We start from the raw sequence: 26,388 nt of genomic DNA, 5'->3' as shown, positions 1-26,388 counted from the left end.
CAGGACGCTGCAGCGTTCCCAACTGGAAACACACTCTGTGCCTGAGCAGATCCTCCAGAGACAAAGGCAGTTGAAGTTTCTCTGTCTCTGGGGAGCTCTCCTGAGCTGGCTGTCGAGGGCAGAGAGAGATTTTTGTTAGAAGCTCACTGGCCTCTGCAGTGCCTCTGCTCTAAATACATCAGGCTTTGCTAAAGAGCGCTCATGGTGCCTCCACTGCTCTGGTTTTGTCCGCCAGAAGGTTTCTTTCTTCCCAAGAGCTGGCACGTGTTGTGTTTGCGTGGGAATGCTGTGCATCAAACACAGGGGGTGCTTTGCTTTCTGCTGAGCAGGGCTTGCTCTCTTCAAGGGCCTTGCAGTGTCCCTTGGTACAGTGCAATGTTTTCCACTGGGAAGGTGGAGCCTCGGAGAGGCTGCCTGCAACAGAGGCTGGACAGCGTTAAAGGAATCAAGTTGGTCTTTATTCAAAGGCCTTCAAAGGATACACCTTGGGGCAGCACAAGAGCCTGGTCGTGGCTCTAGCCAAGATGGACGTAAGATGGACGACCCGTCACAGGTTTTCACATGTTGGTAAGTTTTGGTTCATTGCCATTTTCGGGGTTAATTGTCCTATTACAACTTCAGGTTATGATGTTCCCTCCTCCCAGATTGCTTTCTTCAGTTCGCCCTTGGTTACACTTTTGGGCCGGAAGCTGCCAAGGGTGTCCTTGGTTCTCAGGCTGGAAAAGGACTGTTTTGTCCTACAAATCTGTGAAGAGATCTTTAGATGAAGTCCAGAGTTACACAGAAAGGCAGTACAAAACTTGAAAAATATGAAAAGTAAAACTGAAGGCATCAAAGGGAGGGATGAGTGTTGAAGGCAAAGGCAAAGAGGGCATGAAACACCCGTACCATGTCTCTGTCCCTGTTTGTCAAGTGATCATCCACATCCTGCGAGGGGATGATGTTATTTCTCCAATGTTTTTTCTCATTAAGGTGTTTCAAAACACTCTTTTGACTCTTTTGATTGTTTCCCCCCTCTTTTTATTTCTGGTCGCCTGCATCTCCGGTTCAGCTTTCACCACACCAGCTTTCCCCCCACAGTGGCAAGTGGCAAGAAGCATCTCTGTGTTCTTCTCCTGACCTGGATTCTACGGGGCACACAGCTTCCTTTTCCATGCTCTTTCCCAGAGAATTTGCCTGTTTAGGCAAGGCAGCCTTGTGCCTCGCCTGCTTGGCTTCCGACATGTGGGAAAGGCCGGCTCGTGTGCCCTCAGGAGGTGATGTTTCAAAAGAGAGCAGCACTGATGGAGCCCAGCACTTTCCCATACATTTTCCCTGAGGACCTTGCAGACTGAAGCCTTCTCTCCTCAGGGCCCGAGGTGAGGTTTTGCTGGCCCTTTTACTCTTGTCAGAGGTGTGAACCTCAAAGGATTTGTTGTCGCTGTGGCCGGGATGGCCGCCAATCCCCACTTGGCTCAGGGCACGTGGGGCTCAGGCAGCGGCCTGCCTCTGGTGGGGGCTGAGCTGGTGAGTCCTGGGCTGGGGGGGAGCTCCCCCCTTACTGTGAGGAGGCTCCCTGGGGAGGAAGAAGGGTCTGCCATGAGCCACGAGGCCTGGCCTGCATTTGCCTGCAGTCGCCGCCGATTTGAGGGAAAGAAAGAGGAAGAGGTCATCAGGGCTCAGTGCAAAATGACCTTTTGGTGCTTCTGGTTCTTCTCCCAGCTTTGGTAGCAGAGCAACGTCTCTGTCCCTGCCACCTCCTGGCCCTTGGAATGCACACAGAGCCCTCCCTTGTTTCACTTCAGGAGACACCCAAGTGGCCGCATCAGCTTGAAAGGACAGCTGTTTTTTCACTGTTGCATTCTTTGGCTTGTTAAAGCCCTTCCTACCTGCACTACAGCCCGTGCCCGAAGACACAAAGGCACCATGCTTGAGGAAAGGTGTCGAAAGCTTGAAGAAGGCTGAAGGGAGCACTTGGACTACCCCTTTTCCCAAGAGGTTTCTTTAGCTGAAGCTGCTGACAAGGACCAGACTTGACACCCTGCAATGGGTTTGTGGTTGTTTTATTATTTGGGTCCTGCGTGGGACGTGGTAACTGGGTGCTGCAGAGGATCCGGCAAGGCATCAAAAATGCCCGCCCCGCACCCAAGGGTGGCACAAGATGTCCTCCAGCTCCGGCCTGTCCGCAGGGTGCTTGGCCAAACACCAGCGGATCAGATCTTCACACGCTGGGGAGAGAAGGCAGAAAGCGCCGGTCAGTGGCAGAAGGCTCCTGCCCAGCTGCCCCCAGCGCCCGTGGGACACGAACCACTCTGCCCCGTGAGAGTGGGAGAGCGGCACAGCAGGACACGGCCACCTCCTTCAGCCACGCGTGCTGCACTGAGCCCGTCGGCACGGGCCACCTCCTGCGGCCGGCCCTTGAGGGCACATCGACGTCCCACCGAGCTGCGTGAGGGCCACGCCGGGCTGCACGCTGCCATCTGCCGAAGCCTGCCTTCTTGGGGCCAGATACCAACCTGGAGAGACCTGGTGCCCAAAGAAGAGCTGCCCCGACACGATGTCACGGTCGTTCCAGAAGGGGAGGCTCCCGCAGACCATGACGTACAGCAACACACCCAGGGACCAGATGGTTGCCGAATGGCCGTAGTAGCAGCCAAAGGCGATCCACTCGGGTGGGCTGTACACGTGTGTTCCTAGGGGAGACAGGCGGTGATGTCCAGGCGCAGCCGCTGCCTTGCAGAGTCTGGCGCCAGCCTCCTGCCTGAGGCAGGGGCCACGCCGGCAGCCTCAACTTCCCCCGCAGGCCACCCCACCTCCCCCAGACAACTGGCCAAAGCCAAGAAACCATCCTGCAAGGCAAACAAGGCCAGCGGAGCAGCCCACGGCCTTGCGGGCCGGGGCCCGGCTTTTGCAGTCCCCTCTGTCTGGGCAGGGCCGGCAGCCGGCTCTGGGCACGGCATCTGCCCTGTGCCAAATGCACGGCAGCCGGCAGCCGGCTGAAGGCCGCGCCCCGCAGCCTAGGAGGGAATGGGGCCGTGCAGTGCCTGGCACTGGGAGCAGGGCCCAGGCTCTGGGCTCACCGGCAAATTGTGTGTAGGGCCGCTCCTGGAGGAAGGTGCCGCAACCGAAGTCGATGAGCTTCAGGTCGCCACTCTCCGGGTCCACGAGGAGGTTCTGCGGCTTGATGTCACGGTGCAGGACGCCGCAGGCAGTGCAGTGCCGCACGGCCTCCAGCACCTGGCGGAAAAGCCAGCGCGCCATCTCCTCGCACAGGAACTCCTGCTCCAGCAGCAACTGCAGGAGATCCCGCGATGCCTCCGGACGCTCCATGACCAGTAGGAAGCTGTCAGGCAGCTCAAACCAGTCGAGGAGCTGGATGACATAGTGGCAACCAGAGCCCACCTTCTCCATCAGCACGATCTCCATGGGAACACGGGTGCCGTCGGGCTGTGAGGAGAAGACAATGCCTCCAGCAGGCCTGATGCTGCCCTCCGGCTGCGCTGCCCCCTCCCTGCCTGGGATGGCCCAGTGCCCGCCCCCGGGCAGCCCCCCTGCTGCTTGGGCTTCCTGCCAAGCCCCAGGGGATGCCTGGGAGGTGCCCCCTGCCCAGCCCCACCAGTGGTCTCTGGCATCGCCAGGCCCGCCATGCCCCGGCTGGCACGCTGAGCCCATGCCCGCTCCCCCCCTCCATACCCTGCCTGCCACTGCCGAAGCTCCGGCCTTATCCCTGCCCGCCCCGGCCCGCTCTGTCCCGCTGGCCCCGCTCACGCACCAGCTCGTCCCACTGCAGGACGCTCTCCCGGGCCACGCGTTTGATGGCCACCTGCAAGCCATGGAGAGAGGAGGGTTGAGTTCAAGCCCGGCCCCTCCCCGCCCCTGCCCCTCCTGCCACGCCCGGCCGTCGCAGCCACTCACCGGGCTCCTGTCGGAGAGGCGGATGCCCGAGAAAACGGTGCCGAAGCCGCCGCTGCCCAGCTGCGGGCCCAGCTGGTACAGCTCCTGCAGCTGCTTCTTTTGCCCTGCGGCCAAGAGCCAGCCATCAGCCTTGCGCCCAGGGCCCCTCTCCCAAGTGCCCGCCAGTCAGGCGGGCCGAGCCGCCGCGGGCCACCCTGCTCTCACCTGCTTCCTGCTGCGCGCCGGGCAGCGGCCGCCGCCTGGCAGCCGTCGGGCTGGACAGCGGCACAGCTGGGGCAGGGCAGGGCCCAGAGGTGGCTGCAGGAGCCGCTGAGCAGCGGAGCAGGGCGGCACCGTCGCTGTCCCCGGCGTCGTGGGCTGTCCTCTGCTGCTGGGGACGGCCGGGGCTACAGCCCGAGGCTTCGCCCAGGGGGATCCCAGGAGCAGCTGCAAAGCAGACAGGGGTTTTTGAAGCAGCGGAGACCAGGCTGCTCTCAGGGGCCCTGGCCTTGCCTGGGGATACCCCTCAAGAGCCCCGGGGGTGCCTCCGACAGCTCCTGGGAAGATCTCACCTGCTATTAGAGAGCCCTTTGTGGTGGTCGAGGGCTCTCTTGGGGCAGCTTCCTGCAGATGGAGAAGCCCCCTTGGTGTCTCCAGGGTCATCTCCACCTCCAGGCTTGGTCTGTTGCCAGCTGCCACACCCAGCACAGCGTCCTGGCAGCAGTGGGCCGGCAACTGCTGGCTCCAGGACGCTTGCTGCTCTGCCAGCTGCTCCTCACAAGGGTCCCCTGGCTCGGGCTGGGCTCCCATTTGGACTTGTGAGCTTTCCCTGGCCACATCAACGGTCAGGGCTGCGCCCATGAGTCCAAGGGAGCTGGGAGACCTGTCCCCGGGCTCTGCCCCTTCCACAGGCTGACAGGTCTCCCTGTGCCTCTGCGAGGGATGGAGGCTGTCAGAGGGAGTAGAGGCTGCTGGCAGGATGGAGGGTCTCTGACAGCCTGAGGCCCCTGCATGGATGGCGGGTCTCTGCTGCTGTGCCATCCTTGCAAGGGCTGAGGCTCTCGCAGTGGTGGAGCGAGGCCTCTCACAGGGATGGGGGCCTCCTGTAGAGCCGGACAAGCCACAGCGGCCCAGGTGGCCTCGCTTCACCAGCTCCTCCAGTTCCCTCCACAAGGCCTGCCACATCCCTGAGTAGAGCGGCGCACGTGTCCTCTTGCCATCCCTGAGCAGCAGCATCAGATCCTGCAGCTCCTGGGCCACGGCCACCAAGGGGCCGCAGCTGCAGGGGCTGCCCAGGGGGCTCACGGGAGCACGTGGCCGCTTGCGAGGGGCAGCCCGAGGCCTGGAGGACCCGGGAGCTGCAGGGGCTCCTGCCTTCCTCCGGGAGACTCTGGGCCAGACCGCAGGACGCTTCCTTTGTTTTGGTGTCCTTGTCTGCCGCCTCCGTGGTTGCCAGTGGCCAAGGGCCCAGCAGACAGCCACGGTGGTCAGCAGCAGGACAAGTGCAATCATTGCGACGTCACCGTCACTGGTGGCTCCGGCGCGTCCCATCGCGACTGCACTGGCAGCTGTGGCTGCTGGCCCGGCTTTTCTAGCACCAGCACACTGATGTCACAGTGCTGCGGCCAGGACATCACAGCCCCACCTCACGCCAGCACTCAGCCCCTTTGTGCCGTCACAGCCCCGCCCTGCCCCAGGGATCAGCGGAACCGGCTCATGGCTGAAGATGCACGTGGTCAGAGAAAGCCTGGAAGCAAGGAGCCTGGAAGTAAGACTGGGAGCTCAGCCCGTGTCATTTAGGATACTGCTGGGAATCCAGAAAGCAGCCTGTTCTCAGGATTCTCAAGGACAAGAAAGGATAACAGTGATTAAACACCTGCTGGAGACGTGATGTTTTTCATAAAAGCATGTTTTCAAGAGATGTTGCCTTCCTCAAACCAATCAGATCATGTTTATCCTCGCTCCATGAACCATTATAGAAAAAGTGTAGTGTTTCTTTCAATAAAGGGCTTTTTCCCTCTCGGTTACACGAAGGAACTTACTGTTGCATTCCTCACACCGCTCACGTAGCCCCAAAATGCGACAAGCCTGTTGGCAGTGAATCGTTCCCTGGAGCAAGTGGCATATCAGGAGGAGCGCTGCTGCCAGCAGTGCCGAGCCCACGGCTCCCAGGACGCTGCAGCGTTCCCAACTGGAAACACCCCAGCACTCTGTGCCTGAGCAGATCCTCCAGAGACAGAGGCAGTTGAAGTTTCTCTGTCTCTGGGGAGCTCTCCTGAGCTGGCTGTCGAGGGCAGAGAGAGATTTTTGTTAGAAGCTCACTGGCCTCTGCAGTGCCTCTGCTCTAAATACATCAGGCTTTGCTAAAGAGCGCTCATGGTGCCTCCACTGCTCTGGTTTTGTCCGCCAGAAGGTTTCTTTCTTCCCAAGAGCTGGCACGTGTTGTGTTTGCGTGGGAATGCTGTGCATCAAACACAGGGGGTGCTTTGCTTTCTGCTGAGCAGGGCTTGCTCTCTTCAAGGGCCTTGCAGTGTCCCTTGGTACAGTGCAATGTTTTCCACTGGGAAGGTGGAGCCTCGGAGAGGCTGCCTGCAACAGAGGCTGGACAGCGTTAAAGGAATCAAGTTGGTCTTTATTCAAAGGCCTTCAAAGGATACACCTTGGGGCAGCACAAGAGCCTGGTCGTGGCTCTAGCCAAGATGGACGTAAGATGGACGACCCGTCACAGGTTTTCACATGTTGGTAAGTTTTGGTTCATTGCCATTTTCGGGGTTAATTGTCCTATTACAGCTTCAGGTTATGATGTTCCCTCCTCCCAGATTGCTTTCTTCAGTTCGCCCTTGGTTACACTTTTGGGCCGGAAGCTGCCAAGGGTGTCCTTGGTTCTCAGGCTGGAAAAGGACTGTTTTGTCCTACAAAACTGTGAAGAGATCTTTAGATGAAGTCCAGAGTTACACAGAAAGGCAGTACAAAACTTGAAAAATATGAAAAGTAAAACTGAAGGCATCAAAGCGAGGGACGAGTGTTGAAGGCAAAGGCAAAGAGGGCATGAAACACCCGTACCATGTCTCTGTCCCTGTTTGTCAAGTGATCATCCACATCCTGCGAGGGGATGATGTTATTTCTCCAATGTTTTTTCTCATTAAGGTGTTTCAAAACACTCTTTTGACTCTTTTGATTGTGCCCCCCCTCTTTTTATTTCTGGCCGCCTGCATCTCCAGTTGAGCTTTCACCACACCAGCTTTCCCCCCACAGTGGCAAGTGGCAAGAAGCATCTGTGTGTTCTTCTCCTGACCTGGATTCCTCGGGGCACACAGCTTCCTTTTGCATGCTCTTTTCCAGAGAAGTCGCCTGTTTAGGCACGGCAGCCTTGTGCCTCGCCTGCTTGGCTTCCGACATGTGGGAAAGGCCGGCTCGTGTGCCCTCAGGAGGTGATGTTTCAAAAGAGAGCAGCACTGATGGAGCCCAGCACCTTCCCATACATTTTCCCTGAGGACCTTGCAGACTGAAGCCTTCTCTCCTCAGGGCCCGAGGTGAGGTTTTGCTGGCCCTTTTACTCTTGTCAGAGGTGTGAACCTCAAAGGATTTGTTGTCGCTGTGGCCGGGATGGCCGCCAATCCCCACTTGGCTCAGGGCACGTGGGGCTCAGGCAGTGGCCTGCCTCTGGTGGGGGCTGAGCTGGTGAGTCCTGGGCTGGGGGGGAGCTCCCCCCTTACTGTGAGGAGGCTCCCTGGGGAGGAAGAAGGGTCTGCCATGAGCCACGAGGCCTGGCCTGCATTTGCCTGCAGTCGCCGCCGATTTGAGGGAAAGAAAGAGGAAGAGGTCATCAGGGCTCAGTGCAAAATGACCTTTTGGTGCTTCTGGTTCTTCTCCCAGCTTTGGTAGCAGAGCAACGTCTCTGTCCCTGCCACCTCCTGGCCCTTGGAATGCACACAGAGCCCTCCCTTGTTTCACTTCAGGAGACACCCAAGTGGCCGCATCAGCTTGAAAGGACAGCTGTTTTTTCACTGTTGCATTCTTTGGCTTGTTAAAGCCCTTCCTACCTGCACTACAGCCCGTGCCCGAAGACACAAAGGCACCATGCTTGAGGAAAGGTGTCGAAAGCTTGAAGAAGGCTGAAGGGAGCACTTGGACTACCCCTTTTCCCAAGAGGTTTCTTTAGCTGAAGCTGCTGACAAGGACCAGACTTGACACCCTGCAATGGGTTTGTGGTTGTTTTATTATTTGGGTCCTGCGTGGGACGTGGTAACTGGGTGCTGCAGAGGATCCGGCAAGGCATCAAAAATGCCCGCCCCGCACCCAAGGGTGGCACAAGATGTCCTCCAGCTCCGGCCTGTCCGCAGGGTGCTTGGCCAAACACCAGCGGATCAGATCTTCACACGCTGGGGAGAGAAGGCAGAAAGCGCCGGTCAGTGGCAGAAGGCTCCTGCCCAGCTGCCCCCAGCGCCCGTGGGACACGAACCACTCTGCCCCGTGAGAGTGGGAGAGCGGCACAGCAGGACACGGCCACCTCCTTCAGCCACGCGTGCTGCACTGAGCCCGTCGGCACGGGCCACCTCCTGCGGCCGGCCCTTGAGGGCACATCGACGTCCCACCGAGCTGCGTGAGGGCCACGCCGGGCTGCACGCTGCCATCTGCCGAAGCCTGCCTTCTTGGGGCCAGATACCAACCTGGAGAGACCTGGTGCCCAAAGAAGAGCTGCCCCGACACGATGTCACGGTCGTTCCAGAAGGGGAGGCTCCCGCAGACCATGACGTACAGCAACACACCCAGGGACCAGATGGTTGCCGAATGGCCGTAGTAGCAGCCAAAGGCGATCCACTCGGGTGGGCTGTACACGTGTGTTCCTAGGGGAGACAGGCGGTGATGTCCAGGCGCAGCCGCTGCCTTGCAGAGTCTGGCGCCAGCCTCCTGCCTGAGGCAGGGGCCACGCCGGCAGCCTCAACTTCCCCCGCAGGCCACCCCACCTCCCCCAGACAACTGGCCAAAGCCAAGAAACCATCCTGCAAGGCAAACAAGGCCAGCGGAGCAGCCCACGGCCTTGCGGGCCGGGGCCCGGCTTTTGCAGTCCCCTCTGTCTGGGCAGGGCCAGCAGCCGGCTCTGGGCACGGCATCTGCCCTGTGCCAAATGCACGGCAGCCGGCAGCCGGCTGAAGGCCGCGCCCCGCAGCCTAGGAGGGAATGGGGCCGTGCAGTGCCTGGCACTGGGAGCAGGGCCCAGGCTCTGGGCTCACCGGCAAATTGTGTGTAGGGCCGCTCCTGGAGGAAGGTGCCGCAACCGAAGTCGATGAGCTTCAGGTCGCCACTCTCCGGGTCCACGAGGAGGTTCTGCGGCTTGATGTCACGGTGCAGGACGCCGCAGGCAGTGCAGTGCCGCACGGCCTCCAGCACCTGGCGGAAAAGCCAGCGCGCCATCTCCTCGCACAGGAACTCCTGCTCCAGCAGCAACTGCAGGAGATCCCGCGATGCCTCCGGACGCTCCATGACCAGTAGGAAGCTGTCAGGCAGCTCAAACCAGTCGAGGAGCTGGATGACATAGTGGCAACCAGAGCCCACCTTCTCCATCAGCACGATCTCCATGGGAACACGGGTGCCGTCGGGCTGTGAGGAGAAGACAATGCCTCCAGCAGGCCTGATGCTGCCCTCCGGCTGCGCTGCCCCCTCCCTGCCTGGGATGGCCCAGTGCCCGCCCCCGGGCAGCCCCCCTGCTGCTTGGGCTTCCTGCCAAGCCCCAGGGGATGCCTGGGAGGTGCCCCCTGCCCGGCCCCACCACCGGTCTCTGGCATCGCCAGACCCGCCGTGCCCCGGCTGGCACGCTGAGCCCACGCCCGCTCCCCCCGCCATCCCCCGCCTGCCACTGCCGAAGCTCCGGCCTTATCCCTGCCCGCCCCGCCCCGCTCTGTCCCGCTGGCCCCGCTCACGCACCAGCTCGTCCCACTGCAGGACGCTCTCCCGGGCCACGCGTTTGATGGCCACCTGCAAGCCATGGAGAGAGGAGGGTTGAGTTCAAGCCCGGCCCCTCCCCGCCCCTGCCCCTCCTGCCACGCCCGGCCGTCGCAGCCACTCACCGGGCTCCTGTCGGAGAGGCGGATGCCCGAGAAAACGGTGCCGAAGCCGCCGCTGCCCAGCTGCGGGCCCAGCTGGTACAGCTCCTGCAGCTGCTTCTTTTGCCCTGCGGCCAAGAGCCAGCCATCAGCCTTGCGCCCAGGGCCCCCCTCCCAAGTGCCCGCCAGTCAGGCGGGCCGAGCCGCCGCGGGCCACCCTGCTCTCACCTGCTTCCTGCTGCGCGCCGGGCAGCGGCCGCCGCCTGGCAGCCGTCGGGCTGGCCAGCGGCACAGCTGGGGCAGGGCAGGGCCCAGAGGTGGCTGCAGGAGCCGCTGAGCAGTGGAGCAGGGCGGCACCGTCGCTGTCCCCGGCGTCGTGGGCTGTCCTCTGCTGCTGGGGACGGCCGGGGCTACAACCCGAGGCTTCGCCCAGGGGGATCCCAGGAGCAGCTGCAAAGCAGACAGGGGTTTTTGAAGCAGCGGAGACCAGGCTGCTCTCAGGGGCCCTGGCCTGGCCTGGGGATACCCCTCAAGAGCCCCGGGGGTGCCTCCGACAGCTCCTGGGAAGATCTCACCTGCTATTAGAGAGCCCTTTGTGGTGGTCGAGGGCTGTCTTGGGGCAGTTTCCTGCAGATGGAGAAGCCCCCTTGGTGTCTCCAGGGTCATCTCCACCTCCAGGCTTGGTCTGTTGCCAGCTGCCACACCCGGCACAGCGTCCTGGCAGCAGTGGGCCGGCAACTGCTGGCTCCAGGACGCTTGCTGCTCTGCCAGCTGCTCCTCACAAGGGTCCCCTGGCTCGGGCTGGGCTCCCATTTGGACTTGTGAGCTTTCCCTGGCCACATCAACGGTCAGGGCTGCGCCCATGAGTCCAAGGGAGCTGGGAGACCTGTCCACAGGCACTGCACCTTCCGCCGGCTGACAGGTCTCCCTGTGCCTCTGCAAGGGATGGAGGCTGTCAGAGATAGCAGAGGCTGCTGGCAGGATGGAGGGTCTCTGACAGCCTGAAGCCCCTGCATGGATGGCGGGTCTCTTCTGCTGTGCCATCCTTGCAAGGGCTGAGGCTCTCGCAACAGTGGAGCGAGGCCTCTCACAGGGATGGGGGCCTCCTGTAGAGCCGGACAAGCCACAGCAGCCCAGGTGGCCTCGCTTCACCAGCTCCTCCAGTTCCCTCCACAAGGCCTGCCACATCCCTGAGTAGAGCGGCGCACGTGCCCCATTGCCATCCCTGAGCAGCAGCAGCATCAGGTCCTGCAGCTCCTGGGCCACGGCCACCAAGGGGCCGCAGCTGCAGGGGCTGCCCAGGGGGCTCGCGGGAGCACGTGGCCGCTTACGAGGGGCGGCCCGAGGCCTGGAGGACCTCGGAGCCACAGGGGCTCCTGGCTTCCTCCGGGAGACTCTGGGCCAGACCGCAGGGCACTTCCTTTGTTTTGGTGTCCTTGTCTGCCGCCTCCGTGGTTGCCAGTGGCCAAGGGCCCAGCAGACAGCCACGGTGGTCAGCAGCAGGACAAGTGCAATCATTGCGACGTCACCGTCACTGGTGGCTCCGGCGCGTCCCATCGCGACTGCACTGGCAGCTGTGGCTGCTGGCCCGGCTTTTCTAGCACCAGCACACTGATGTCACAGTGCTGGGGCCAGGACATCACAGCCCCGCCTCACGCCAGCACTCTGCCCCTTTGTGCCGTCACAGCCCCGCCCTGCCCCAGGGATCAGTGGAACCGGCTCATGGCTGAAGATGCACATGGCCAGAGAAAGCCTGGAAGCAAGGAGCCTGGAAGTAAGACTGGGAGCTCAGCCCGTGTCATTTAGGATACTGCTGGGAATCCAGAAAGCAGCCTGTTCTCAGGATTCTCAAGGACAAGAAAGGATAACAGTGATTAAACACCTGCTGGAGACGTGATGTTTTTCATAAAAGCATGTTTTCAAGAGATGTTGCCTTCCTCAAACCAATCAGATCATGTTTATCCTCGCTCCATGAACCATTATAGAAAAAGTGTAGTGTTTCTTTCAATAAAGGGCTTTTTCCCTCTCCGTTACACGAAGGAACTTACTGTTGCATTCCTCACACCGCTCACGTAGCCCCAAAATGCGACAAGCCTGTTGGCAGTGAATCGTTCCCTGGAGCAAGTGGCATATCAGGAGGAGCGCTGCTGCCAGCAGTGCCGAGCCCACGGCTCCCAGGACGCTGCAGCGTTCCCAACTGGAAACACCCCAGCACTCTGTGCCTGAGCAGATCCTCCAGAGACAGAGGCAGTTGAAGTTTCTCTGTCTCTGGGGAGCTCTCCTGAGCTGGCTGTCGAGGGCAGAGAGAGATTTTTGTTAGAAGCTCACTGGCCTCTGCAGTGCCTCTGCTCTAAATACATCAGGCTTTAAAGAGCGCTCATGGTGCCTCCACTGCTCTGGTTTTGTCTGCCAGAAGGTTTCTTTCTTCCCAAGAGCTGGCACGTGTTGTGTTTGCGTGGGAATGCTGTGCATCAAACACAGGGGGTGCTTTGCTTTCTGCTGAGCAGGGCTTGCTCTCTTCAAGGGCCTTGCAGTGTCCCTTGGTACAGTGCAATGTTTTCCACTGGGAAGGTGGAGCCTCGGAGAGGCTGCCTGCAACAGAGGCTGGACAGCGTTAAAGGAATCAAGTTGGTCTTTATTCAAAGGCCTTCAAAGGATACACCTTGGGGCAGCACAAGAGCCTGGTCGTGGCTCTAGCCAAGATGGACGTAAGATGGACGACCCGTCACAGGTTTTCACATGTTGGTAAGTTTTGGTTCATTGCCATTTTCGGGGTTAATTGTCCTATTACAACTTCAGGTTATGATGTTCCCTCCTCCCAGATTGCTTTCTTCAGTTCGCCCTTGGTTACACTTTTGGGCCGGAAGCTGCCAAGGGTGTCCTTGGTTCTCAGGCTGGAAAAGGACTGTTTTGTCCTACAAATCTGTGAAGAGATCTTTAGATGAAGTCCGGAGTTACACAGAAAGGCAGTACAAAACTTGAAAAATATGAAAAGTAAAACTGAAGGCATCAAAGGGAGGGATGAGTGTTGAAGGCAAAGGCAAAGAGGGCATGAAACACCCGTACCATGTCTCTGTCCCTGTTTGTCAAGTGATCATCCACATCCTGCGAGGGGATGATGTTATTTCTCCAATGTTTTTTCTCATTAAGGTGTTTCAAAACACTCTTTTGACTCTTTTTGATTGTTCCCCCCTCTTTTTATTTCTGGCCGCCTGCATCTCCAGTTGAGCTTTCACCACACCAGCTTTCCCCCCACAGTGGCAAGTGGCAAGAAGCATCTGTGTGTTCTTCTCCTGACCTGGATTCCTCGGGGCACACAGCTTCCTTTTCCATGCTCTTTCCCAGAGAAGTCGCCTGTTTAGGCACGGCAGCCTTGTGCCTCGCCTGCTTGGCTTCCGACATGTGGGAAAGGCCGGCTCGTGTGCCCTCAGGAGGTGATGTTTCAAAAGAGAGCAGCACTGATGGAGCCCAGCACCTTCCCATACATTTTCCCTGAGGACCTTGCAGACTGAAGCCTTCTCTCCTCAGGGCCTGAGGTGAGGTTTTGCTGGCCCTTTTCCTCTTGTCAGAGGTGTGAACCTCAAAGGATTTGTTGTCGCTGTGGCCGGGATGGCCGCCAATCCCCACTTGGCTCAGGGCACGTGGGGCTCAGGCAGCGGCCTGCCTCTGGTGGGGGCTGAGCTGGTGAGTCCTGGGCTGGGGGGGAGCTCCCCCCTTACTGTGAGGAGGCTCCCTGGGGAGGAAGAAGGGTCTGCCATGAGCCACGAGGCCTGGCCTGCATTTGCCTGCAGTCGCCGCCGATTTGAGGGAAAGAAAGAGGAAGAGGTCATCAGGGCTCAGTGCAAAATGACCTTTTGGTGCTTCTGGTTCTTCTCCCAGCTTTGGTAGCAGAGCAACGTCTCTGTCCCTGCCACCTCCTGGCCCTTGGAATGCACACAGAGCCCTCCCTTGTTTCACTTCAGGAGACACCCAAGTGGCCGCATCAGCTTGAAAGGACAGCTGTTGTTTCACTGTTGCATTCTTTGGCTTGTTAAAGCCCTTCCTACCTGCACTACAGCCCGTGCCCGAAGACACAAAGGCACCATGCTTGAGGAAAGGTGTCGAAAGCTTGAAGAAGGCTGAAGGGAGCACTTGGACTACCCCTTTTCCCAAGAGGTTTCTTTAGCTGAAGCTGCTGACAAGGACCAGACTTGACACCCTGCAATGGGTTTGTGGTTGTTTTATTATTTGGGTCCTGCGTGGGACGTGGTAACTGGGTGCTGCAGAGGATCCGGCAAGGCATCAAAAATGCCCGCCCCGCACCCAAGGGTGGCACAAGATGTCCTCCAGCTCCGGCCTGTCCGCAGGGTGCTTGGCCAAACACCAGCGGATCAGATCTTCACACGCTGGGGAGAGAAGGCAGAAAGCGCCGGTCAGTGGCAGAAGGCTCCTGCCCAGCTGCCCCCAGCGTCCGCGGGACACGAACCACTCTGCCCCGTGAGAGTGGGAGAGCGGCACAGCAGGACACGGCCACCTCCTTCAGCCACGCGTGCTGCACTGAGCCCGTCGGCACAGGCCACCTCCTGCGGCCGGCCCTTGAGGGCACATCGACGTCCCGCCGAGCTGCGTGAGGGCCACGCCGGGCTGCACGCTGCCATCTGCCGAAGCCTGCCTTCTTGGGGCCAGATACCAACCTGGAGAGACCTGGTGCCCAAAGAAGAGCTGCCCCGACACGATGTCACGGTCGTTCCAGAAGGGGAGGCTCCCGCAGACCATGACGTACAGCAACACACCCAGGGACCAGATGGTTGCCGAATGGCCGTAGTAGCAGCCAAAGGCGATCCACTCGGGTGGGCTGTACACGTGTGTTCCTAGGGGAGACAGGCGGTGATGTCCAGGCGCAGCCGCTGCCTTGCAGAGCCTGGCGCCAGCCTCCTGCCTGAGGCAGGGGCCACGCCGGCAGCCTCAACTTCCCCCGCAGGCCACCCCACCTCCCCCAGACAACTGGCCAAAGCCAAGAAACCATCCTGCAAGGCAAACAAGGCCAGCGAGCAGCCCACGGCCTTGCGGGCCGGGGCCCGGCTTTTGCAGCCCCCTCTGTCTGGGCAGGGCCGGCAGCCGGCTCTGGGCACGGCATCTGCCCTGTGCCAAATGCACGGCAGCCGGCAGCCGGCTGAAGGCCGCGCCCCGCAGCCTAGGAGGGAATGGGGCCGTGCAGTGCCTGGCACTGGGAGCAGGGCCCAGGCTCTGGGCTCACCGGCAAATTGTGTGTAGGGCCGCTCCTGGAGGAAGGTGCCGCAACCGAAGTCGATGAGCTTCAGGTCGCCACTCTCCGGGTCCACGAGGAGGTTCTGCGGCTTGATGTCACGGTGCAGGACGCCGCAGGCAGTGCAGTGCCGCACGGCCTCCAGCACCTGGCGGAAAAGCCAGCGCGCCATCTCCTCGCACAGGAACTCCTGCTCCAGCAGCAACTGCAGGAGATCCCGCGATGCCTCCGGACGCTCCATGACCAGTAGGAAGCTGTCAGGCAGCTCAAACCAGTCGAGGAGCTGGATGACGTAGTGGCAACCAGAGCCCACCTTCTCCATCAGCACGATCTCCATGGGAACACGGGTGCCGTCGGGCTGTGAGGAGAAGACAATGCCTCCAGCAGGCCTGATGCTGCCCTCCGGCTGCGCTGCCCCCTCCCTGCCTGGGATGGCCCAGTGCCCGCCCCCGGGCAGCCCCCCTGCTGCTTGGGCTTCCTGCCAAGCCCCAGGGGATGCCTGGGAGGTGCCCCCTGCCCGGCCCCACCACCGGTCTCTGGCATCGCCAGACCCGCCATGCCCCGGCTGGCACGCTGAGCCCACGCCCGCTCCCCCCCCCATCCCCCGCCTGCCACTGCCGAAGCTCCGGCCTTATCCCTGCCCGCCCCGCCCCGCTCTGTCCCGCTGGCCCCGCTCACGCACCAGCTCGTCCCACTGCAGGACGCTCTCCCGGGCCACGCGTTTGATGGCCACCTGCAAGCCATGGAGAGAGGAGGGTTGAGCTCAAGCCCGGCCCCTCCCCGCCCCTGCCCCTCCTGCCACGCCCGGCCGTCGCAGCCACTCACCGGGCTCCTGTCGGAGAGGCGGATGCCCGAGAAAACGGTGCCGAAGCCGCCGCTGCCCAGCTGCGGGCCCAGCTGGTACAGCTCCTGCAGCTGCTTCTTTTGCCCTGCGGCCAAGAGCCAGCCATCAGCCTTGCGCCCAGGGCCCCCCTCCCAAGTGCCCGCCAGTCAGGCGGGCCGAGCCGCCGCGGGCCACCCTGCTCTCACCTGCTTCCTGCTGCGCGCCGGGCAGCGGCCGCCGCCTGGCAGCCGTCGGGCTGGCCAGCGGCACAGCTGGGGCAGGGCAGGGCCCAGAGGTGGCTGCAGGAGCCGCTGAGCAGTGGAGCAGGGCGGCACCGTCGCTGTCCCCGGTGTCGTGGGCTGCACTCTGCTGTTGAGGACAGCCGGGGCTACAGCCCGAGGCTTGACCCAGGGGGATCCCAGGAGCAACTGCAAAGAAGACAGGGGTTTTTGAAGCAGCGGAGACCAGGCTGCTCTCAGGGGCCCTGGCCTGGCCTGGGGATACCCCTCAAGAGCCCCGGGGGTGCCTCCGACAGCTCCTGGGAAGATCTCACCTGCTATTAAAGAGCCCTTTGTGGTGGTCGAGGGCTCTCTTGGGGCAGCTTCCTGCAGATGGAGAAGCCCCCTTGGTGTCTCCAGGGTCATCTCCACCTCCAGGCTTGGTCTGTTGCCAGCTGCCACACCCAGCACAGCGTCCTGGCAGCAGTGGGCCGGCAACTGCTGGCTCCAGGACGCTTGCTGCTCTGCCAGCTGCTCCTCACAAGGGTCCCCTGCCTCGGGCTGGGCTCCCATTTGGACTTGTGAGCTTTCCCTGGCCACACCAACGGTCAGGGCTGCGCCCATGAGTCCAAGGGAGCTGGGAGACCTGTCCACAGGCACTGCACCTTCCGCCGGCTGACAGGTCTCCCTGCGCCTCTGCGAGGGATGGAGGCTGTCAGAGGGAGTAGAGGCTGCTGGCAGGATGGAGGGTCTCTGACAGCCTGAGGCCCCTGCATGGATGGCGGGTCTCTTCTGCTGTGCCATCCTTGCAAGGGCTGAGGCTCTCGCAACAGTGGAGCGAGGCCTCTCACAGGGATGGGGGCCTCCTGTAGAGCCGGACAAGCCACAGCGGCCCAGGTGGCCTCGCTTCACCAGCTCCTCCAGTTCCCTCCACAAGGCCTGCCACATCCCTGAGTAGAGCGGCGCACGTGTCCCCTTGCCATCCCTGAGCAGCAGCATCAGATCCTGCAGCTCCTGGGCCACGGCCACCAAGGGGCCGCAGCTGCAGGGGCTGCCCAGGGGGCTCGCGGGAGCACGTGGCCGCTTGCGAGGGGCGGCCCGAGGCCTGGAGGACCTGGGAGCCACAGGGGCTCCTGGCTTCCTCCGGGAGACTCTGGGCCAGACCGCAGGGCGCTTCCTTTGTTTTGGTGTCCTTGTCTGCCGCCTCCGTGGTTGCCAGTGGCCAAGGGCCCAGCAGACAGCCACGGTGGTCAGCAGCAGGACAAGTGCAATCATTGCGACGTCACCGTCACTGGTGGCTCCGGCGCGTCCCATCGCGACTGCACTGGCAGCTGTGGCTGCTGGCCCGGCTTTTCTAGCACCAGCACACTGATGTCACAGTGCTGCGGCCAGGACATCACAGCCCCACCTCACGCCAGCACTCAGCCCCTTTGTGCCGTCACAGCCCCGCCCTGCCCCAGGGATCAGCGGAACCGGCTCATGGCTGAAGATGCACGTGGTCAGAGAAAGCCTGGAAGCAAGGAGCCTGGAAGTAAGACTGGGAGCTCAGCCCGTGTCATTTAGGATACTGCTGGGAATCCAGAAAGCAGCCTGTTCTCAGGATTCTCAAGGACAAGAAAGGATAACAGTGATTAAACACCTGCTGGAGACGTGATGTTTTTCATAAAAGCATGTTTTCAAGAGATGTTGCCTTCCTCAAACCAATCAGATCATGTTTATCCTCGCTCCATGAACCATTATATAAAAAGTGTACTGTTTCTTTCAATAAAGGGCTTTTTCCCTCTCGGTTACACGAAGGAACTTACTGTTGCATTCCTCACACCGCTCACGTAGCCCCAAAATGCAACAAGCCTGTTGGCAGTGAATCGTTCCCTGGAGCAAGTGGCATATCAGGAGGAGCGCTGCTGCCAGCAGTGCCGAGCCCACGGCTCCCAGGACGCTGCAGCGTTCCCAACTGGAAACACCCCAGCACTCTGTGCCTGAGCAGATCCTCCAGAGACAAAGGCAGTTGAAGTTTCTCTGTCTCTGGGGAGCTCTCCTGAGCTGGCTGTCGAGGGCAGAGAGAGATTTTTGTTAGAAGCTCACTGGCCTCTGCAGTGCCTCTGCTCTAAATACATCAGGCTTTGCTAAAGAGCGCTCATGGTGCCTCCACTGCTCTGGTTTTGTCCGCCAGAAGGTTTCTTTCTTCCCAAGAGCTGGCACGTGTTGTGTTTGCGTGGGAATGCTGTGCATCAAACACAGGGGGTGCTTTGCTTTCTGCTGAGCAGGGCTTGCTCTCTTCAAGAGCCTTGCAGTGTCCCTTGGTACAGTGCAATGTTTTCCACTGGGAAGGTGGAGCCTCGGAGAGGCTGCCTGCAACAGAGGCTGGACAGCGTTAAAGGAATCAAGTTGGTCTTTATTCAAAGGCCTTCAAAGGATACACCTTGGGGCAGCACAAGAGCCTGGTCGTGGCTCTAGCCAAGATGGACGTAAGATGGACGACCCGTCACAGGTTTTCACATGTTGGTAAGTTTTGGTTCATTGCCATTTTCGGGGTTAATTGTCCTATTACAACTTCAGGTTATGATGTTCCCTCCTCCCAGATTGCTTTCTTCAGTTCGCCCTTGGTTACACTTTTGGGCCGGAAGCTGCCAAGGGTGTCCTTGGTTCTCAGGCTGGAAAAGGACTGTTTTGTCCTACAAATCTGTGAAGAGATCTTTAGATGAAGTCCAGAGTTACACAGAAAGGCAGTACAAAACTTGAAAAATATGAAAAGTAAAACTGAAGGCATCAAAGGGAGGGATGAGTGTTGAAGGCAAAGGCAAAGAGGGCATGAAACACCCGTACCATGTCTCTGTCCCTGTTTGTCAAGTGATCATCCACATCCTGCGAGGGGATGGTGTTATTTCTCCAATGTTTTTTCTCATTAAGGTGTTTCAAAACACTCTTTTGACTCTTTTGATTGTGCCCCCACTCTTTTTATTTCTGGCTGCCTGCATCTCCAGTTGAGCTTTCACCACACCAGCTTTCCTCCCACAGTGGCAAGTGGCAAGAAGCATCTGTGTGTTCTTCTCCTGACCTGGATTCCTCAGGGCACACAGCTTCCTTTTCCATGCTCTTTTCCAGAGAAGTTGCCTGTTTAGGCAAGGCAGCCTTGTGCCTCGCCTGCTTGGCTTCCGACATGTGGGAAAGGCCGGCTCGTGTGCCCTCAGGAGGTGATGTTTCAAAAGAGAGCAGCACTGATGGAGCCCAGCACCTTCCCATACATTTTCCCTGAGGACCTTGCAGACTGAAGCCTTCTCTCCTCAGGGCCTGAGGTGAGGTTTTGCTGGCCCTTTTCCTCTTGTCAGAGGTGTGAAGCTCGAAGGATTTGTTGTCACTGTGGCCGGGATGGCCGCCAATCCCCACTTGGCTCAGGGCACGTGGGGCTCAGGCAGCGGCCTGCCTCTGGTGGGGGCTGAGCTGGTGAGTCCTGGGCTGGGGGGGAGCTCCCCCCTTACTGTGAGGAGGCTCCCTGGGGAGGAAGAAGGGTCTGCCATGAGCCACGAGGCCCCTGGCTGGGGACGGTAGTGGGAGACTTGTCTGTCGCAGATGCTGTCTGTGAGGAGCTGTGGGAAATTTTGGGTGTTGGACTGAGGGAGTTCCCCCATCTGATCAAGCAGAGCACCCCTGGCACACAGCAGGATCCGAGTTTCAGGTTACCACGAACAGCCCCTCCCTCAGTAGTGCTCCCAGCCCCCCAGCAAAGGCTGGTTATCATCATGGGTCAAGGACTCTTCACTCAGGAATAGGGCTGGACAGCTTAAAAAGGGGCATCAACAACCCAGGGGAAAGCCAGTGCATGACAGAATGAGTGGGATGAATGTGAGAGGGCCACCTCTATCCCTCCTGTCCTGCACCAGGGAGCAGGAACCTTCCTGGTACAGATCCAGGAGGATATTCAGGACCATCCTTGCCCAGGATAGGGGTGCTAAGGAGATCCAAGAGGGATCAGTGTCCAGCTGTGTGTCCTGAGGGCCACCTTTTCCACCCTTCTTCCCACATAATGTAAAATTAATTTCCAAATTATTATCAGGTTCGCAAATATTCTAGCTATTTTGAGAGCTTGGAAAAGCCTTCCTATACATTAACATAGGGAAAAGTGTAGCAAGGACTTCAGAAGTGCAGTATTATGGTTGCTGCCAGAAGTACTTCACTAGTGTGGCAATACTGATGGCTAAGCCCAGAAGACTCGTGACGTGCCAAAGCATCACAACAGTTAAAATAACCATAGAAACCAGTGCTTTTCATCACAACTGTTTTAGAAAAATAATATTTTGCCTAAAAATAATAGGCTTTATGGCTTTCCAAAAGGAAATGAAAGAACTGTTCTAATGATTGTCTTGATTTTATTCTAATTTTTTTTTTAATATGTGAAGGAATTAGCAGTGAGAAGGTGCTGGGAAGAGGAGTAGATCTGTCTCCAAATATTTCCATTAATCTGGCATATGTTTAATACAATTAAATCATGGAAAAATATGAATAATAAAAACTTTGCCACTTCAAGTACATCTCTTTATTCCTTTCAAATAAAGTAATAATAAAAAAGAGCCACTGTGAAATTGTGTGGGCCTAAGATCTCTGAGTCATCTTTAATCTGTCCTAATTTAGAACTAGATTGATGAATAATCAGTAATTTAGAACTAACTGAAATTTAGACTGATGCAACAAATTTCACAGAGGCATTCCCAGTTCTTACTGGTTTTGTAGAATCATTTTTACAGCCTACAGCTGACACTCCTGTGACCTACATCTTTTCCACCAGAGAAGTTCCAGCTTCATGGACCTTTTCCCTGATGTGGGGGTTAGCCATCCCCAAGGAGTGGCCTCTTTCTGGGCAGGCAGGCACTGGTGCAAAGCCCAAACCGAGCTCCTCTCCTGAGCAGGGGAGCTCCAACACCCTGGGCCTTGCCATGGACAGAGGGTGCCCCTTCTCTGCTTGCTCTGACCCTCCTGCCCCAGCCTTGCTCAGTTCGATTCCTGCACCTCCCGTGAGGGACACTCTCCACACAGATCTGGTTCTGATGCCTGGGAACCACAGCACTGTTTTTCCTGGATTTTAGCCAGGGCTTCCCCTATGGAAGGGATACAGATACACAGGAGGAGTGTGTTGAGATTTCCCTGGATTTTAGCCAGTGTTTCCCCTATGGAAGGGATACAGATACACAGGAGGAGTGTGCTGAGCTTTCCCTGGCCATCATTAGTGATTCCAGGCCTTAAGAGCTGTTTTGTTTCCCTTTTCCCCACCAACAGCCCTCAGTCCCCTCCTCCCCGACCCTTCCCCCTCAGCACACCCGAGCCCTTCCCGCCCTTTCCCTCTCAGCGCTGGCCCCGCCCCTGCCACGCCCCCAGGGCAACGCTGAGAACGTGGCCACGCCCACAGGCCTGGCCACGCCCACCAGCCGGGACGGCTCTCCGGCCTCCCCTCCCTAATTAACGCCCTTGGTTCCTCCTCCCTTAATAGCTCACTAATTAACCCCTTGGCGGCCGAGAGCAGGGGTTTGAAGGAGCTCAGTGGGACACCCTGGCTGCATCTTTGCAGGGCAAAGATGCCCAGTATTTCCCCATCATGCAGGGCAGGGATCCAGGGCACCGTCATCCCGCAGGAAAGATCGTCCATCCCAGCCGACACCTCCACGAAAGGCAGAGGAGAAAAGCAGGGTGCCAAAGACACAGAACCACTAAAGAGTTCCCCAGCTGAGTGTTATCCCCACCTTCCCACCCCTTCCAGCTCCATGCCATGTTTACAAGAGCTCAGAAAGAGGATAAAAATAGAAACAATCTCGACAGCGAGATTCTGGAAGAAAAAATCCATCTATGCCCAGGAAGCTCCTCTGGAGCCTTCCTGAAAATTGCTGCACTGGGGAGAATAGCGCAGGGTGTCCTAGGACAAAGAGCTGGGCACTGATCCTTCCTAGCCTCCTTGCCCTCCTGGATCCTCCCCATCTCAGGCAAGGATGGTCCTGAATATCCTCCTGGATCTGTCCCAGGAAGGTTCCTGCTCCCTGGTGCAGGACAGGAGGGATAGAGGTGGCCCTCTCACATTCATCCCACTCATTCTGCCATGAACTGGCTTTCCCCTGGGGTGCTGATGCCCCTTTTTAAGCTGTCCAGCCCTATTCCTGAGGGAAGAGTCCTTGACCCATGATGATAACCAGCCTTTGCTGGGGGGCTGGGAGCACTACTGAGGGAGGGGCTGTTCGTGGTAACCTGAAACTCGGATACTGCTGTGTGCCAGGGGTGCTCTGCTTGATCAGATGGGGGAACGCCCTCAGTCCAACACCCACAACTTCCCACAGCTCCTCACAGACAGCATCTGCGACAGACAGGTCTCCCACTACCGTCCCCAGCCAGGGGCCTCGTGGCTCATGGCAGACCCTTCTTCCTCCCCAGGGAGCCTCCTCACAGTAAGGGGGGAGCTCCCCCCCAGCCCAGGACTCACCAGCTCAGCTCCTACCAGAGCCAGGCCGCTGCCTGAGCCCCACGTGCCCTGAGCCAAGTGGGGATTGGCGGCCATCCCGGCCACAGCGACAACAAATCCTTTGAGGTTCACACCTCTGACAAGAGGAAAAGGGCCAGCAAAACCTCACCTCAGGCCCTGAGGAGAGAAGGCTTCAGGCTGCAAGGTCCTCAGGGAAAATGTATGGGAAGGTGCTGGGCTCCATCAGTGCTGCTCTCTTTTGAAACATCACCTCCTGAGGGCACACGAGCCGGCCTTTCCCACATGTCGGAAGCCAAGCAGGCGAGGCACAAGGCTGCCTTGCCTAAACAGGCAACTTCTCTGGAAAAGAGCATGGAAAAGGAAGCTGTGTGCCCCGTGGAATCCAGGTCAGGAGAAGAATACACAGATGCTTCTTGCCACTTGCAACTGTGGTGGGAAAGGTGACGTGGTGAAAGCTGAACCGGAGATGCAGGCGGCCAGAAATAAAAAGAGAGGGAAACAATCAAAAGGGTGTTTTAAAACACCTTAATTAAAAACAATCTTGTAGAAAGACCATCGTCCTCTTGCAGGATGTGGATGGTCACTTGACAAACAGGGACAGAGACAAGGTATGGGTGTTTCATGAATTCTTTGCCTTTGTTTCATGCTTTCTTTTCCTCCGCCTTCAACACTCCTCCCTCGCTTTGATGCCTTCAGTTTTAGCTTTCATATTTTTCAAGTTTTGTACTGCCTTTCTGTGTAAATCTGAACTTATATCTAAAGATCTCTTCACAGTTTTGTAGGACAAAACAGTCCTTTTCCAGCCTGAGAACCAAGGACACCCTTGGCAGCTTCCGGCCCAAAAGTGTAACCAAGGGCGAACTGAAGAAAGCAATCTGGGAGGAGGGAACATCATAACCTGAAGTTGTAATAGGACAATTAACCCCGAAAATGGCAATGAACCAAAACTTACCAACATGTGAAAACCTGTGACGGGTCGTCCATCTTACGTCCATCTTGGCTAGAGCCACGACCAGGCTCTTGTGCTGCCCCAAGGTGTATCCTTTGAAGGCCTTTGAATAAAGACCAACTTGATTCCTTTAACGCTGTCCAGCCTCTGTTGCAGGCAGCCTCTCCGAGGCTCCACCTTCCCAGTGGAAAACATTGCACTGTACCAAGGGACACTGCAAGGCCCTTGAAGAGAGCAAGCCCTGCTCAGCAGAAAGCAAAGCACCCCCTGTGTTTGATACACAGCATTCCCACGCAAACACGACACGTGCCAGCTCTTGGGAAGAAAGAAACCTTCTGGCAGACAAAACCAGAGCAGTGGAGGCACCATGAGCGCTCTTTAGCAAAGCCTGATGTATTTAGAGCAGAGGCACTGCAGAGGCCAGTGAGCTTCTAACAAAAATCTCTCTCTGCCCTCGACAGCCAGCTCAGGAGAGCTCCCCAGAGACAGAGAAACTTCAACTGCCTTTGTCTCTGGAGGATCTGCTCAGGCACAGAGTGCTGGGGTGTTTCCAGTTGGGAACGCTGCAGCGTCCTGGGAGCCGGGGGCTCGGCACTGCTGGCAGCAGCGCTCCTCCTGGTATGCCACTTGCTCCAGGGAACGATTCACTGCCAACAGGCTTGTCGCATTTTGGGGCTACGTGAGCGGTGTGAGGAATGCAACAATAAGTTCCTTCGTGTAACGGAGAGGGAAAAAGCCCTTTATTGAAAGAAACACTACACTTTTTATATAATGGTTCATGGAGCGAGGATTGACATGATCTGATTGATTTGAGGAAGGCAACACCTCTTGAAAACATGCTTTTATGAAAAACATCACGTCTCCAGCAGGTGTTTAATCACTGTTATCCTTTCTTGTCCTTGAGAATCCTGAGAACAGGCTGCTTTCTGGATTCCCAGCAGTATCCTAAATGACACGGGCTGAGCTCCCAGTCTTACTTCCAGGCTCCTTGCTTCCAGGCTTTCTCTGACCACGTGCATCTTCAGCCATGAGCCGGTTCCGCTGATCCCTGGGGCAGGGCGGGGCTGTGATGGCACAAAGGGGCTGAGCGCTGGTGTGAGGCGGGGCTGTGATGTCCTGGCCGCAGCACTGTGACATCAGTGTGCTGGTGCTAGAAAAGCCGGGCCAGCAGCCACAGCTGCCAGTGCAGTCGCGATGGGACGCGCCGGAGCCACCAGTGACGGTGACGTCGCAATGATTGCACTTGTCCTGCTGCTGACCACCGTGGCTGTCTGCTGGGCCCTTGGCCACTGGCAACCACGGAGGCGGCAGACAAGGACACCAAAACAAAGGAAGTGCCCTGCGGTCTGGCCCAGAGTCTCCCGGAGGAAGCCAGGAGCCCCTGTGGCTCCCAGGTCCTCCAGGCCTCGGGCTGCCCCTCGCAAGCGGCCACGTGCTCCCGTGAGCCCCCTGGGCAGCCCCTGCAGCTGCGGCCCCTTGGTGGCCGTGGCCCAGGAGCTGCAGGATCTGATGCTGCTGCTCAGGGATGGCAAGAGGACACGTGCGCCGCTCTACTCAGGGATGTGGCAGGCCTTGTGGAGGGAACTGGAGGAGCTGGTGAAGCGAGGCCACCTGGGCCGCTGTGGCTCGTCCGGCTCCCCAGGAGGCCCCCATCCCTGTGAGAGGCCTCGCTCCACTGTTGCGAGAGCCTCAGCCCTTGCAAGGATGGCACAGCAGCGGAGACCCGCCATCCATGCAGGGGCTTCAGGCTGTCAGAGACCCTCCATCCTGTCAGCAGCCTCTGCTATCTCTGACAGCCTCCATCCCTCGCAGAGGCGCAGGGAGACCTGTCAGCCGGCGGAAGGTGCAGTGCCTGTGGACAGGTCTCCCAGCTCCCTTGGACTCATGGGCGCAGCCCTGACCGTTGATGTGGCCAGGGAAAGCTCACAAGTCCAAATGGGAGCCCAGCCCGAGGCAGGGGACCCTTGTGAGGAGCAGCTGGCAGAGCAGCAAGCGTCCTGGAGCCAGCAGTTGCCGGCCCACTGCTGCCAGGACGCTGTGCTGGGTGTGGCAGCTGGCAACAGACCAAGCCTGGAGGTGGAGATGACCCTGGAGACACCAAGGGGGCTTCTCCATCTGCAGGAAACTGCCCCAAGACAGCCCTCCAGCACTACGAAGGGCTCTCTAATTGCAGGTGAGATCTGCCCAGGAGCTGTCGGAGGCACCCCCGGGGCTCTTGAGGGGTATCCCCAGGCAAGGCCAGGGCCCCTGAGAGCAGCCTGGTCTCCGCTGCTTCAAAAACCCCTGTCTTCTTTGCAGTTGCTCCTGGGATCCCCCTGGGTCAAGCCTCGGGCTGTAGCCCCGGCCGTCCTCAACAGTGGAGTGCAGCCCACGACACCGGGGACAGCGACAATGCCGCCCTGCTCCACTGCTCAGCCGCTCCTGCAGTCACCTCTGGGCCCTGCCCTGCCCCAGCTGTGCTGCTGGTCAGCCCGACGGCTGTCAGGCGGCGGCTGCTGCCCGGCGCACAGCAGGAAGCAGGTGAGAGCAAGGTGGCCCGAGGCGGCTCGGCCCGCCTGACTGGCGTGCTCTTTGGAGGGGGGCCCTGGACGCAAGGCTGATGGCTGGTTCTTGGCCGCAGGGCAAAAGAAGCAGCTGCAGGAACTGTACCAGCTGGGCCCGCAGCTGGGTAGCGGCGGCTTCGGCACCACTTTCTCAGGCATCCGCCTCTCCGACGGGAGCCCGGTGAGTGGCTGTGACTGGCGGGAGAGGCAGGAGGGGCAGGGGCGGGGAGGGG

The 26,388-nt window shown here is 58.9% G+C and overlaps 1 protein-coding gene across 1 annotated transcript; it reads right to left on the bottom strand.

Moving 5' to 3' along the window:
- Positions 1-1,869: 1,869 nt before the first annotated feature.
- LOC116995094 (serine/threonine-protein kinase pim-1-like) lies at positions 1,870-5,811 on the bottom strand. Its single transcript, XM_033057456.1, has 7 exons — positions 5,750-5,811; positions 4,099-4,320; positions 3,895-3,998; positions 3,752-3,802; positions 3,060-3,426; positions 2,496-2,672; positions 1,870-2,207 (listed from the first exon to the last, which is right to left on the bottom strand). Exons 1-7 carry the CDS (start codon positions 5,772-5,774, stop codon positions 2,104-2,106), a joined length of 1,050 nt encoding a protein of 349 aa, XP_032913347.1. The 5' UTR covers positions 5,775-5,811; the 3' UTR covers positions 1,870-2,103.
- Between the last annotated feature and the right edge of the window lie 20,577 nt (positions 5,812-26,388).

This window comes from Catharus ustulatus, chromosome 4 (assembly GCF_009819885.2).
Source record: "Catharus ustulatus isolate bCatUst1 chromosome 4, bCatUst1.pri.v2, whole genome shotgun sequence".
Lineage (NCBI taxonomy): Eukaryota > Metazoa > Chordata > Aves > Passeriformes > Turdidae > Catharus > Catharus ustulatus.
Note: the sequence above shows the minus strand (reverse complement) of the source record. Positions and strands in the feature narration are given on the sequence as shown.